Raw genomic sequence first — 15,170 nt, forward strand, 5'->3', positions numbered from 1 at the left:
TGACTGATGATATGGCCACCATATCATAATGTAGCTTTATATGGATGATTTGAAGTGTAGAAACATTTTATTCTACAAGCAGAGCTTTGATCTTCTCCCATTGCCATAGCGTCTCTGGTAGAGTGACATGTCTACTGGAATTATAACTGGAGGTCACCACCACAGGTTGGCTTCAAGCAGAACTGGAGAAGCTCAGGATTTCAGCTTCCACTGCCAGCCACCAGCTGAGAACATGACTCAACAAGAGCAGGAGGACCAGGAGATAGTTTTGGAGGAACCAAACAGCCCAAGAGAGTACCCTGAGATGGGACTGACTAGTAACTGGTATGTCAAAAGATCTGGCTATGGGTTTAGCCACATGGCTGATTGGGTTGTCTGGAGGACTATGTGCAAGACTAAATTATTTTATAAATTTTCACAACTCATCTGTAAGTCACAGAATAATGATGCTTACAGAAACATACTTAAGAGAATCTGCATTCTTCAGCTATATTGATACTGCAGCTTCCAGAACTCGACCATTATGGATAGTCTCTATTTTCAGTTTTGGAATATGCCACGTTGAGGAAGGCTGACTGAGGGGCAAGAAAGCCAGGATCCAATGCTTCATAAGTCAAGGTCTTACTGAGTACTACATTCTTCTTTTCACTTCTGCTCTAAGCAGCTTGGATGGACAGCATACTCTACTTGGGAGAGATAAACAACTTTCCCTTGGCTACAGTGGGACTAGCTATGCTGTAATAAGGACTGAATTTATTTCTCCCCTTAGCCACCATACTCCAAGTCTGACAACATGATGAGGAGAGATGACAGTCTTAGAAGAGGACAGAAAGTAATTTTTAAAAGTTCACTTCCAATGATTTACAATCATATTACATACATATTTATTTTTCCCTAAGTGTTCTGAAGTGTTCAAGCACTTTAAATCAATAAAATTACAAAAACCTGCAAATAGGAATGGAAGGAGTTTTAAGTCCCTCTTGACTAGCACTCACTACAGGAACACTATCACAATTCCTATCAGCACACTCATCTTTCTCCCCTTTTCATAAACAAGTAAGTCCTTCCAGCCCCTCTATGGCTGGGCCTAATTAAATGTCAGAAACCTGTTGTTTTTTACAGAATCTTTTGCACTAAAATGAAACTGGGTTTTGCATCATCATGACCACCAGTGACTCCACCTTCAAACTTCCATCTCTGAATAAAAAACTTGGGTATAACCTATGCCAGGGGTAGGCAACCTTGGCTCTTTTATGACTTGTGGACTTCAATACCCAGAATTCCTGAACAAGCCATGCTGACTCAGGAATCCTGGGAGTTGAAGTCCACATGTCATAAAAGAGCCACAGTTGCCTACCCCTGACCTATGCAAATGCCAAGTGTTGGCTGGTGTAAACATGAAGCTCATTAAGAGATGGATATGCACTACAAATGATAATTGACATTTGTAAAATCTCTTCATATAGAATGGAAATGAATTAGGTTTAAGTGGGGTATTATAGAACAAGAAAGCGTCAGCTCAGCTAATTGCCAAGAACACAATAAATAGCTGACAGGTAGCATATGCTGCCAAATAGAGGTAGAACATTATTTCAGCGTGAAACATGTTTAAGTACATGAAGATTAATAACCTGCAGCCATTAGCAGAAACTAGTGTAAACTACAGCAGCTGTGAAGCTAGGTAAAAAGCATGAAATTCAGAAAGACAGCTGTGTTAACTATTCAGGTCTAATAATAAATTGTTATTCTGACTTACATTAAACACTCAACACTTTCTTGAACTTCTATGCTCTTCCATTCACATAAATATTTTTCTCTTATGCCCTGAATTCAGAAGGATTTATTTTATAATTATAGTTATTGCACTTTGTTCTTTTACATCAAACAAGGGTTTAAAAAAAACAAAAAAAAAACCCACCGTGCATTACTTTCCAAAATCAATGCAGCTTTAGCTTTTGGGAAAGGGGGTGGGGGGGGTGGATCCATTTCCAAAAGTGGCTAAAGCCTGTGCTAGCTTCAGAAACTGCAGCTCTAGCCATGTGTAAGAAACTTCTTCCGGAAAAGCTGGGTTTGAAAAGGAGACAACAAAGGCAGCAAGAAGCTGGGTACAAAAAATGAAAGTTTGGTGCACAGAAGTGGGCGAGAAGGCAGTTGAGCGTCAGGTGCAAACAATGAAAGTGGCTCTGGGACTGAGGTCAAGAGATTCCTTTATTGTAGACTCCATTGTACGCTGGAATCTCACCAACTTGCTTGCTTTCCCCTGAGAAAGTCAGATATCAACCTAAGTCTTTGACCTCATATGGGAATCTAGAGGACAGACCGACATATCTCTTAACTTCCCACACCAGGGAGCCCTTCCTTCCTGCTGTTGGTTCCAGCACACTGGGTGAATGAATGCTTGCCGGTACTTGCTGGAGAGCAAAAGAATGTTTGTTTGCTGGGACGTGGGCTGGGGAGAGAAGGCACTTCAGAAACTGGATGCTTGCTATGTTTCCCAGGGAGTGGCAAGCAGCCACAGTACAGTGCAAGGCAAGGTGCAATGGGTCCCAAAGGACAGAGATGGGGGAGGGGCAGTCAATTGGAGGGAGTTGGATGCAGTTCCTTATTCACTGAGACTCAGGATTGGGAGGGACCAAACCTAGAATGGCTTGGCCTGGGGTGGGTGCTTGCTTAACAATGTTAATGCTGCAAACACTGATGTGTTTTTGCACTGACAATACAAGAGGCAGCCTTTTGTTTAAACTACTTCGCTTTGAATCACAGAAGGGAGGGAAATGTCAAACGGCTATTTTGAAAAGATAAGAAATAGCCCCGCACAGAAAGGGAAGTGAAACTTCATATGTAAAACTAATTGGATAATGTGATTGATGATGTGTAAATAAGGGTGGGAATTGTGTATGATACGATGGGCTTAGGGGAGGAGATTTCAGATTCTGGCATCCATCCATGAGTGCCGCCGGTGTTTCATTATTAAGACTTTTTAGATAAAAAATGCCTGAATTTTGTTTGAATTGTCTCATTAATCAGAACCATGACAAAAACATGTCAATGTTTGCCGCATTGACAAACAACATGATTCATAGTTAACAACTGCAGTGGGGAGAGCTAAGATTGTCATCAGAAGACAGTGCAGTGCAGTCATGTAACACCACACTTTATAACTGCACCAACTAATGATGAAAATTGCAGTCCCAACTAACAAGTCAAGGACTTATTCCTGTAAACCCAAATTGGATTTTCTCATAGCCGGCCATGCTTCATTGCAGCATTGCAAAGATTTCTTTTGTGATTGCTCTGTTAAGTACTCATTAAGCTACTACAAAGTAAATTATGTAAGTGATAATTCCTATTAGCATTAATCACTACTTCATTAATATATCTTCTTTCCTCCAATTTGTTCTTTCCTCCAATTTGTTCAGAGAGCAGTGCAAGTTATAATAGTGCTTATTGATTTTGGTTTAATATCCTAAGCTACATTTTATGTTTGAGATCAATGTGTAAAGCCAGTCCTTAAATCATGGTTAAACTCAGGGGTAGGCAACCTTGGCTCTTTTATGACTCGTGGACTTCAACTCCCAGAATTCCTCAGCCAGCAGGGCTCAGCTTGGAAACCTCTCCCTTTCCCCTCAGCATGGCTGGCTCAGGAATTCTGGGAGTTGAAGTCCACAAGTCATAAAAGAGCCAAGGTTGCCTACCCCTGGTTAAAATGAAGCATGGTTTAGCCGAACATAAGAATTTAAAAAGATAAGTAGTTACCACACTAATAAAACTCTTAACGTTTTAAATAAGTAGCCATTCTACCATAACATGACTATTTATTTATTAAATTCCTATGCTGTCCATCTCACCAAAGCAACTCTGGGCACCTTCAAATCTAATAAAAATTTGAAAAGTACTAAAAAAAATTACAATTAAATAGAGAAGTTAAACGTTAAAAACCAAGATGATGAATGGCCTGGGGTGAGAATTTTTTTTCTAACTTGTCAGCCATCCCCAATGTGGTGGGCCCGTCAGTGCCCCAGGCCAAATGGCAGAGCCACATTTTTAGATTATTCTGGAAAGCAAGGAGTGTGGCAGCAGATGTCATACTTGATGGAAGAATGTTCCAGAAGACGGGACCCAAAGCAGAAAATGCTATTCTTCTGGACCTCACCAGCTGAAATACTTTGGCCAACAGGATCCAACGTAGATACTTTCCAGTGGAACAAGTGAGGCAGATTAGTCCATCAGGGTGAGACAGTTGTTCAGATACTCTGGACCCAGGCCATAAAGGCCTTTAAAGACAATAGCCAAACACCAGAAGAAAACTGATAGCCAGTGCAGCTTATGTAACAACGATATCACGTGTGCTCCTGAGGTGTCTCCTAAAATTGTGTTCTATACCAGTTTTAGTAATAGAAGGTAAGATTTGACTAAACTATCAAGATTTCACAGCATCTTCACAATATAATTGATAACCCTGTAGCACTAAAAAGCTTCAGAATTATCATACAAGCTTACAATTTCCCTATATATATTACCGTATATACTTGAGTATAAGCCGACTCGAGTATAAGCCAAGACCCCCAATTTCACCCCCAAAAACTGGAAAAAGTTGGTGACTTGAGTATAAGCCGATCCGCCGTTCTGCAAGCCTCCACCGCCGGCTGCTTCGTTCCGCAGCAGAAAGAAGCAGGCAGGCTGCTTCGTTCCGCAGCGGAAAGAAGCAGCCTGCTTCGTTCAGGCTGCTTCGTTCCGCAGCGGAAAGAAGCAGGCAGGCTGCTTCTTTCCGCTGCGGAAAGAAGGCTGCTTCTTTCCACAGTGGAAAGAAGCAGCCTGCTTCGTTCAGGCTGCTTCGTTCCGCAGCGGAAAGAAGCAGGCAGGCTGCTTCGTTCCGCAGCGGAAAGAAGCAGGCAGGCTGCTTCTTACCGCTGCGGAAAGAAGGCTGCTTCTTTCCGCAGCGGAAAGAAGCAGCCTGCTTCGTTCAGGCTGCTTCGTTCCGCAGCGGAAAGAAGCAGGCAGGCTGCTTCTTTCCGCAGTGGAAAGAAGCAGCCTGCTTCGTTCAGGCTGCTTCGTTCCGCTGCGGAAAGAAGCAGGCAGGCAAGGCACGGAGATCCGGAGACCTGCCGACGTTTGGGGAGGTTTGGGGAGGTGCCCAAACCTCCCCAAACGTCAGCAGGTCTCCGGATCTCCTCCCCAAACCTCGGCAGGTCTCGGGATCTCCGTGCCTTGCCTGCCTGCTTCTTTCCGCTGCGGAAAGAAGCAGGCAGGCAAGGCACGGAGATCCGGAGACCTGCCGACGTTTGGGGAGGTTTGGGGAGGTGCCCAAACCTCCCCAAACGTCAGCAGGTCTCCGGATCTCCGTGACCTGCCTGCCTGCTTCTTTCTGCAGCGGAAAGAAGCAGGCAGGCAAGGCACGGAGATCCGGAGACCTGCCGACGTTTGGGGAGGTTTGGGGAGGTGCGCGCGCACCTCCCCAAACCTCCCCAAACTTCGGCAGGTCTCCGGACGGCGGCTGCTTGGGAGAGGTGCGCGCAATCCCGGAAGCACCAAAGCCTCGGCCGCGCACAAGTCCTCGGTAAGTTTTTTTTGTTGACCGGAGTATAAGCCAAAGTGGAATTTTTCAGCCCAAAAAGTGGGCTGAAAAATTCGGCTTATACTCAAGTATATACGGTACCTATCTTAATGTTTTAAGGAAAAGTCACGAAAACTGATCTGCCCATATAAATTGATGCAGTGTGCAACCAGTGGCATCAAAGATACAGAAATGTTGAGTCTACGTTCTGGGTTGAATCAAATATTTTATCCACAAAACATTTTTTTTCACTGCATTATTATGAAATATGTCAACTCACCTCATAAATAGCCAGATCGATGCCAGCATATGGAATTATTCCCAAAATATTAGGAATGTAACCTTTGTAAAAGGCTTTCACCCCTTCCATTTTTAAAATTTTCTTAGCACAGTCAAACATTCCTGAATATTGACCTGTTTTACCCACTGCCAGTCTTGTTTTTAATACCTAAAGAAATAGCATTGAGCAGAAATAGTTCAGAAGACAATACAATTAAATATTATATCACAAATTAATCTTTAATATAGATCCAGAGTATCGGTCATATTTACAGATGTGAGAGTTAACATATGAAAAAAGGAGTTTAAAAAGAAATGTATGGCCCAAACAAGACTTAAGGACAAGTAAATCACTCTAGAGATAAATCATTTCCTTTCACATCAATTAATTTTGGCTGATATCCCTATCATCGTAAATTTTTAAATAGGAACATGTACATTATTCTGTAGAAATAGGGTTATAGTTTTTGTGCACAACTTGGGAGATTCAAATTAGATTAAAGTCCTTTAAATTATACATGCCATAGTTCTCAACAAAGATGAGCTGTTATAGGCAACTCTATTTCAGATGGAGTATCTAATAATTCCATTGTGGTCTTAAAATCATTTAACAACAGATAAAGATATCTGAGACTTTGATGTTTTAAATAAAATTAGAAGAGAGTTTTAACTTGGTCTTCTGCACATGTAAAATGTATGCTTGATACAAAATGCTTTAAAATGGAACTCTCCTTAGCTTAAATGATTTTTAGAGTAAATATAGTTTAATATCAGATTATCATACTGAGGGAGGGAGGGAGGAAAATAAAATAGGGCATTATTAAAAAAGATGATATTATCCAATACCTACCTCCATAGGATAAATAGATGTCTGCGCGGTTGCTCCAGCCATAGAACCAGATATAAATCGTTCAATGGTTCCTATTTTTCCTTCTTCGTTAACAAACATTTTCTTATACTAAGAAGTATCAAGATACAAAAAAAAGCACATTAATTCTAGCCCCCAGAACTAATAATAATAATTCTGCCCTGGTATGTGCATAAACTCTGTATGTGTACATGTCAAAGCAAATAATTTAGTCAGTAGGTTCTTGCACCATGTCATCAGCTCCAGGCTACCCAATAGTTACTCTATTCATACATCAAATATTGATATAAATATCCATGGTGGGGTTCGTTTTTCATGGTCAAAATTGAATAAGCATAATTCCCATGATGACATTAATGATGGGCCAAACAAAGAATATATAGCAAAGCTTTCCATAACCTGCTCCACCATTACTGAATTCCTATCCCTTGGATATCATTCACCTCTAGCCAGTGCTTTTTTTGTAAAAGAAAAAGGTGCCGGAACTCATACATGTCATAAAACCTGCATTGCCTACCCTACAAGGTTCCATCCAAAAAAGGTGCCGGAACTCCATTCTGAGCGTTCTATGAGAAAAAAAGCCCTGCCTCTAGCTCTCAGAAACAAATATAACTTTTTGCAGCAGTGAGATATAAATTTTATCACTCATATAATTTGTACAAAGTTGGCTGCTTTGCTTTAGTTTTGCTGCTATTAGTTTGCTTTTATCATGGTGTTTTTCTGTTTTATTATTAATTTGAGTATTTTCTAGTCATTGCCCATAATAATGTTCTAATACCTAAGGGGTTGCCACAAGAAAGTGGGAGTCAACCTATTTTCCAAAACCCCTGAAGGCAGGACAAGAAGCAATGAATGGAAATTAATCAAGGAGAGGAGCAACCTAGAATTAAGGAGAAATTTCCTGAGAGTTAGAACAATTGATCAATGGAACAACTTGCCTCCAGAAATTGTGGGTGCTCCAATATTGGAGGTTTTTAAGAAGAGACTGGACAGCTATTTGTTTGAAATGATATAGGGTTTCCTGCTTGAGCAGGGGGGTTGGAACAGAAAACCTCCAAGGTCCCTTCCAACTCTTGTTATTCTATTATTCTGTAGGCCCTATATAGCTACTGCTGCTGCTACTACTACTACTACTACTACTACTTGAAGATGTCTTACGAAGGGTGAAATAAAGACAATTCTGTGCCTAAGGATAAGTTCTGAAAATATGAGCTCTACATATTTGCAGCAAAACTTAGCTGCAACTGGCACTGGGGCCTTCAATATGTGCCAGGATAATTTTCTAGTTTAAGAAATTTCTCTTTACGCGGGAGAAAAAGAAAAAGCATAAAAAAGATTGATACATCTGTAGCAAGGCTGATGGTTGAAAGTGCTGAGAATATTTTTGATGTATCGCAGTTCCCTCAGCCTGTATCAAATATAGCATTGCAAATGTCCAAGTATGATGCAGTAAACTTTTTTCAAGGTGCTTTGTTATCCATCTAGCTCAGCAGCATATAACTATTTCAGCTGTTACAAAGACTCAAACACTTGCCCACTTTCTCTTCTTATGTTACATACAGAGGGCACAGGGGACCCACAATGTAACAAAACCAAAAAAGGAAAAAGAGGGAATTTTGACAAGGAAAACACTTAAAATACTGATTTGTTTTCTGTATTTCCTTGAACAACTTCAAATCTCTGAAGTAATTGTTCTCTGTCTGTCAAGCTGATTTCATGAGATTCTGTGTGTGTGCCTTTGAGTCAGTGTTGACTCCTGAAGATTGCCTGGACAAGTCTCTGCAGTTTTCTTGGCAAAGTTTTTCAGAAGTGGTTTGCCCTTGCCTTCTTCCTAGGGCTGAAAAAGAATGATTGGCCCAAGGTTACCCAGCTGATGAGACTAGAACTCACAAGTCTCCTGGTTTCTAGCCTACCAGCTTAACCATTACTGAATAGCAAACTGGGTCTCAATTTCCTAAGACTACTAAGAAGGATCAAATGAGTTTATAGGTATCCTTGAAGCAAAAATGAGCTATAATTTGACTCTACATACGCATTCAACTTTGAAAAACTCCAGTCAAGAGAGATTTCTCATTTCTTCTTCTTCTTCTTCTTCTTCTTCTTCTTCTTCTTCTTCTTCTTCTTCTTCTTCTTCTTCTTCTTCTTCTTCTTCTTCTTCTTCTTCTTCTTCTTCAAAAGACCATTAGGTCTGTTTTTAAGTAGAGAAACTGTAGTGAACTGCTACTAAGACAACAGTCAGATTAAAAAATACCCACTGAGTACAGGGCAGAACTGTAGCCTGAGAAAATGTCACCAACAAGGCTGTCCCCTGTTTTGAGAAAGATAAAGGAAGGGAGTGGGGAAGCACTTGAAGACTTGCAATAGTCTGTTACTATAGCTTTACAATAAAAGTAGTATTGGCTTCCATGACTTTGGTTTCCTAGCATGGTCTACCTTGAAGGACTAACAAAAACAGGATTAAAAAAATGTTAACTATTTTTAAAAACCAGACATAAACAGTACTAGCTAAAGATATTACCTTTGGAGGTAGCTTAACAGAATGCTTTCTTCTAGAAATGGACATAACATGAGAAAGTAGTTTCATGGACAAATACAATCCTGAGATCCATGGTTAAGACAATTTTTACTACAGGTCGTCCGTGACTTACAGGAGTTCTTTTAGTGACCATATGAAGTTACAACAGAAGTGAAAAAGTGAGTTATGGCCAGTTTCCACCCTTTCAGCCACTCCAGTGTCCCCATGGTCACATGATCAAAAATCAGATGCTTAGCAGCTGGCATGTATTTATGACGGTTGCAGTGTCCCAGGATCATGTGATCACCTTTTGTGACCTTCTGACAAACAAAGCCAATGGGGAAGCCAGATTCACTTGACAACCGCGTTACTAACTTAACAACTACAGTGATTGGCTTAACAGCTGTGGCAAGAAAGGTCGTAAAATTTCACAACTGTCTTGCTTAGCAACAGAGATTTTGGGGTCAATTATGGTCGTAAGTCAAGGACTACCTGTACTGTTCAGTGAATGTCAGTCTTATACAAAAGGAGGAGCTTATCAGAGTTTCCTATGTTTTTAACACCTTACCCGTTCATAGGCCCAGAACTTGATAGCTGTTTCGGGTGCAATTTTGACAACATTCACACCATTTCCCCTCCAAAGGGAACGGACTCCTCCTTCTTTCACCATTTGTTTCAGGCCACCAGCTATGTTCATTTTCCCCTTCGAGCCGTGAACCTACAAGGAAAAGGAAACATAATTAACTGACATATATAGAAATCATGCTAAATCATAATAATCTCTTTTATCCTTCAAGAGAAGCATAAAGCAAGCCAATCTTTCAAGAAAGGAATGGGAACCATTCCAGATTATGCACTAGGATAGCGCCTGGTCTCATGGCGTTTGGTACACACAACTGAAGGTTCAGATTTTGTGTTTCTTTTGTGACAAACGACAAAACCTGTTTGTCAAGGCTCCCACCTAGCCATTAAAAATGCAGAAGTGTGTTATTCCCCTTCCTTCTTTAGGCTAAATGGGAAAAGAAAAAAGCAATATCTGAGCTGGAAACAGCAATATCTAACCCTCTTATTTTTATTCAACTCTCTCTTCCGATACTGATTTCCTTGCTGAACGTAAATGTGGCAGCTCCAAGTGCTTAAGCATGAAACTTCTGTACAGATAGTCCTCGACTTATGACCACAATGGAGCCCCAAAATTTCTGTTGCTAAGTGATACATTGTTAAGTGATTTTTGCCTCATTTTATGACCCTGTTTGCCACAGTTGTGGCACGGCAGTTGTTAAGTTAGCAACACAGTTGGTCAGTGAATCTGGCTTCCCCATCGACTTTGCTTGTCAGAAGGTGGCAAAAGATGATCACATGACTCTGGGACACTACAACTGTCATAAATGTGAATTAGTTGCCAAGAGTCTGAATTTTGATCATGTAACCATGGGGATGCGGCAGTGGTCGTAAGTATGAAAAACGATTCATATGTCACTTTTTCAATGCAGTTGTAACTTCAAACGGTCTCTAAAGGAACTGGTGTAAATCGAGGACTATCTGTATCACATACAGGTGGAAGGGAAGAGTGCAGGCATGCAGGAGAAGACTATAGATACCTTCTTTCATTTTCCCCAACATGTCTTAATTCTCTACGGCAGGGATCCCCAACCCCCAGTCCACGGGGCACTCTCTGGTCCGTGGAAAAACCTTTCACCACAGAACCGGTCCCTGGTGCCCAAAAGGTTGGGGACCTCTACTCTACATCTTCTCTTTGAGGCAACTATTCTGGGAGCCAAAAGTCAATACCAAAGGGAGGCTTGGTTATACTGGAGAGTACTACCACCTCAGTTTTTCTATATGGTTCAAACTGCATGCATGGTCTTATTTGACTAAGAACCCTTTTAATCTACCACTCCTTCTGCCATCTGGCCATTGGCTGCCGAAATTAAAGTGGGCTGAAAGAAAATCTATTAAGAATGTCTAGGTGAACTTGTTCTGTACCAGCCTACTACCGGCCCTGCAGAAAAGGCAGGGACAACCCCTTTACAAGAAGGCAAGAGGCTGGAACTAAGCCTGCCAAATTTATGGACACGAAAGCAAACAGAGCAAAACAAAACACGAACCATGAAACAGGAGCTATTCAAACGGTTGCCTTCAGCAAACCAGTCCTCCCACACATTCCCCTTTTAAACAGTTCAAGGTATGGATTCTCTCTGCCTCCTTCAGAGGTGCCCCATTGCCTTCCTCTGTTTACTCCTGCTTGACTGCCTCCTGCGTCGGGCGTCCTTGAACAGGGCCAGCTGTGGGTCATCTTCATCCACGCTGTCAGGCTCACACAGCTGGGTCTGCGTTGTGACCAGGTGGGAGGGGCCTGGCTGAGGGCTCTGCAGAGCCCCAAGGCTATCCTCAGCAAGCTCTCCAACACCCCCCCTCCTCCTCTGAATCGTCCAACCCAACTGCCAAACCAACAGGCTGACCCTGAATCACAACAGAACTATCGAATATTAGTGAGGGTTTCTGACTAACAATAGCAGCATCAAAATAATTTTCCTCCCCCCACCACTAGTCTTAAATATTATTGTTGAAATTAAGAAACCTTGGGTGAGCAAATGGAATGGACTTTTGTGCAATAGTTCTGGGAGTCACATTCAGTCCTGACGCTAAAAACAATGCTATAGGTTCTGATTCTCTAATTCTGATTATGTTAGCGAATTCTCGGGATTTTGATAATAAGCAAAGTAGATCAATTCTAAGTCCATCCATCTGTAGAGCAAACTATTTCTGATAAAATATGACAAACTGCTCTTCTGACTGCCTGCATCCAAACTTTTTAAGATGTCTAAAGAAGCTTCTTGGACCTCAGATGGTTTGTTTTAAGAGGCCCACCTGCATCATAACTTTGAGACGATCAAGGGGTGCTGTGCCTGTTCGAGACACAGCCCCAGCAACTCCACCTGACAAAAGCTGCTTCCACCACTGGCCAGTCTTCTTCTCTTCTTCAGTGAATTCATCAGGAATAGTTAAACTATCTCCAATATCTAATACCTGTTAAAGTGCAAAAGAGAGAACGGGAAAGAGCAAGCAAGAGAATGAATGACTTAAATTCCATCTGCCTTTATTTCAAAAAAGACATTGATTGCACAATTACATTCAGCTAAAAATTGAAAAGAAACACACACGATACATTCTACAATCCATCATTTTGACAATTCTGCCACTGTAAATACAATTAATTTAAAAATTTTGAATTGAATATGGCTGTAATAAAGACATCATCTAAAAAGCATTTTACATCCCTGGGCAAATCTTAATGTATCATTACAAAGAATGTCTTTGCAGCGATATTTTAAGAAAGACTAAGATTAACCTTTGAAAAGTGTTATTAAGCCAATGATGTATTACTTTATCCTAGCTTTTTAAAAAAACCTTCAATCAATATTATGTATTCCTCATATATAACTTCAAGTTACCAAAGCAAAAAGTACCATAAGGAATATTTAGATGACTCTTTAATATATCTTCAATAAGAAAACGTCAGGGTTAGAGGGCACTTTTTTACCCAGAGTGAACCCTGGCAAATTTATATGTTAAAATGTGAATCCACACTATCTTATTTATTTATTTATTGAAAATTATATGACCACCTATCTTATATACAATGGTTCTGGCCAGCTCACAAGGATACAATAAAACAACATAACCATAAAACCAACATCATTACCAACTCCCAGCACCCAAAGCAATTTCCCAGCAGGACATAGAAATAGGACACTGGACAAAATGGGAGGTAGGTGGGCTATAGGGAAATGTGGAAGGTAGACAAGAGAGAGGGAGCAATATTTTCTGGATTTCTCTTAACTATTGTTACTGGTATTAGGATTGACAGATAAAACCTTAATTTAGCAGACATTTAGATTTAACAGGCAGACCTTCTCCCATGGGTCCATGAAGACATGGAGCTTGCTTGCTTGCTTATTCTATTCTATTCTATTCTATTCTATTCTATTCTATTCTATTCTATTCTATTCTATTCTATTCTATTCTATTCTATTCTATTCTATTCTATTCTACTTTTTAAACTTACATGCAAGCTCATCTCACTATCCAGGGTAGCTATATTCTTTTATTTTCATTATTTCATTCAGCAGGTCAGCACAAAAGGTAAACTAAAGCAATGATTGACAATATATAATTTAAATATATATTTAGCAAATGTATACAAATTGTATTTAATTATTAAGTTTAAGTGTATTACAGTCAAAGACCAGAGACCAGTATTTAATTATTTAAAACTTTTATTTAAAAACAGGTAGTCCTCAAATTACAGCGACAGTTGGAACCAGAAATTCCATCGCTAAACGAGGTAGATTGCGTGGACAGGGGAAACTTACCCCAGTGACCTGTGACCTTCCCTGTCAGCTTCACCACTGAATTGCTGGGGGAAGCTGGTAGGAAAGGTTGCAAATGATGATCACATGATTGAGACTCTTCAACTGGTCATAAGAGTGAACCAGATGACAAGCATGCAGATCATGATCACATGACTGTAAGAGTACTAGGACAGCCAGAATTTTGAGGACCATCCATAACCATGAGTTGCTCAGCACTGTCATAACTTCAAATAGTTGCCGAACAAATGGCCGTATCAAGGATTATATTTAAGTGTATCAGTTTCAGCTATCAATCCTCTCCCTACTTCAGATTTCATCCACATTTTAGATGCCTTTCCTAGTCAAGGTGCAAATGGATGTCAAAGCAATAATTCTAACTCTAGAAAGAAAGAAAAATCAAAGGCACTTTGTTCTGAATGAAATGAAGCTGAATAGACTTTGTTTTACTTGTGAATTTTACTCTGGAAATCAAGAAATCACCAACTCTTACATCAAGAATGGAGAGGTATATTTACTTTTCAGGAATCTCTTACAAGTATTTATCATTCCTGAAGGCTGCAGACCAGAAACCAGTTTAGTTCATCATTTCTATTACAAAATCTGCTGCTTTTGATCATACCTGCACCCTTGTATGACCATCAGCTGTTCAACAGAATGCACAGCTGAACAACCATCAAGAAGCAAAATTACTCTGTTGACTCATCCAAATCATTCCATTATGCTGTCTGAACTGTTTATATTCAGTTAGTGATTATAATAACCACTAACATTTAATCAGCATTTTCAATTTATCAGGACTTCAAGAATTGTAGATTTTTTTCAAGCATGAAGTCTGCCAAAAGAAAAATGAAGGAAATCCACACATCATCTGCAGGAATAGGGTTTGTCAGCATTTTCTTTTTAAATTGGGGAGGGGATTCAAGTCATTATCCTGGTGACTATCCTGAAAAGTCCATGCAGTTTTCTTGGAAATGTTTAGGTAAACTGTTTGCTATTGCCATCTTCCTAAGAGAGAATGGTTGACCCAAACTTATGCAGCTGATTTTGTGACTAAGGCAGGCCTAGGACTCATGGTCTCCCAGGTTTAGCCTGGGGTCCTAAATCACTATCCCAAACTGGCTTTCCATTTAAATCAACATTTAAATGGAACTTAAAGTGAAGTACTTCATTTTTAAAAAGAGGCAAAGAACAAGGTTTTCAATCAATTTTGGAGCAAGTTTGTTTAGTTAGCTAAACACAGACAAGAATTTCAGTTTTAACTTAAAAAGGAACAGCTGCCAAGCATAATCATTGAATAAGCTAATGCACAGGTTATTTAGATATAATCCAGATCAGGACTGTGTTAAAAATGCAAATCGTACTCACTGTGGAATGTTTCCAATAACGGACAATTCCTTGAATGTCTGAGGCAGGATTAAAGAGAAAATGATCCCGCCATTCATTCCAGTCCACTGACATTGTCCCATCGGCATCCATGCTAAACATTCAACATGAAATAACCAGAATTTTACAATGGATTCTGCTATTTTTTTTACTTAATCATGTTCAAAGTACATTATACATGCACATTCTAAACTC

The 15,170-nt window shown here is 40.2% G+C and overlaps 1 protein-coding gene across 1 annotated transcript in view; it reads right to left on the reverse strand.

The window, feature by feature from the left end:
- The window catches only part of SLC25A24 (solute carrier family 25 member 24), a 47,517-nt gene that overhangs the window by 4,440 nt on the left and 27,907 nt on the right, over window positions 1-15,170 (reverse strand). Inside the window, exons 4-8 of the mRNA XM_083359062.1 lie at window positions 14,958-15,069; window positions 12,088-12,246; window positions 9,785-9,934; window positions 6,684-6,791; window positions 5,835-6,002 (exon numbers count right to left, since the gene is read on the reverse strand). Coding sequence (XP_083215188.1) covers window positions 5,835-6,002; window positions 6,684-6,791; window positions 9,785-9,934; window positions 12,088-12,246; window positions 14,958-15,069 — 697 coding nt within the window. The remainder of the gene's footprint in view (window positions 1-5,834; window positions 6,003-6,683; window positions 6,792-9,784; window positions 9,935-12,087; window positions 12,247-14,957; window positions 15,070-15,170) is intronic.

This window comes from Vipera ursinii (genome assembly GCF_947247035.1).
Source record: "Vipera ursinii genome assembly, chromosome: 3".
Classification (NCBI taxonomy): domain Eukaryota; kingdom Metazoa; phylum Chordata; class Lepidosauria; order Squamata; family Viperidae; genus Vipera; species Vipera ursinii.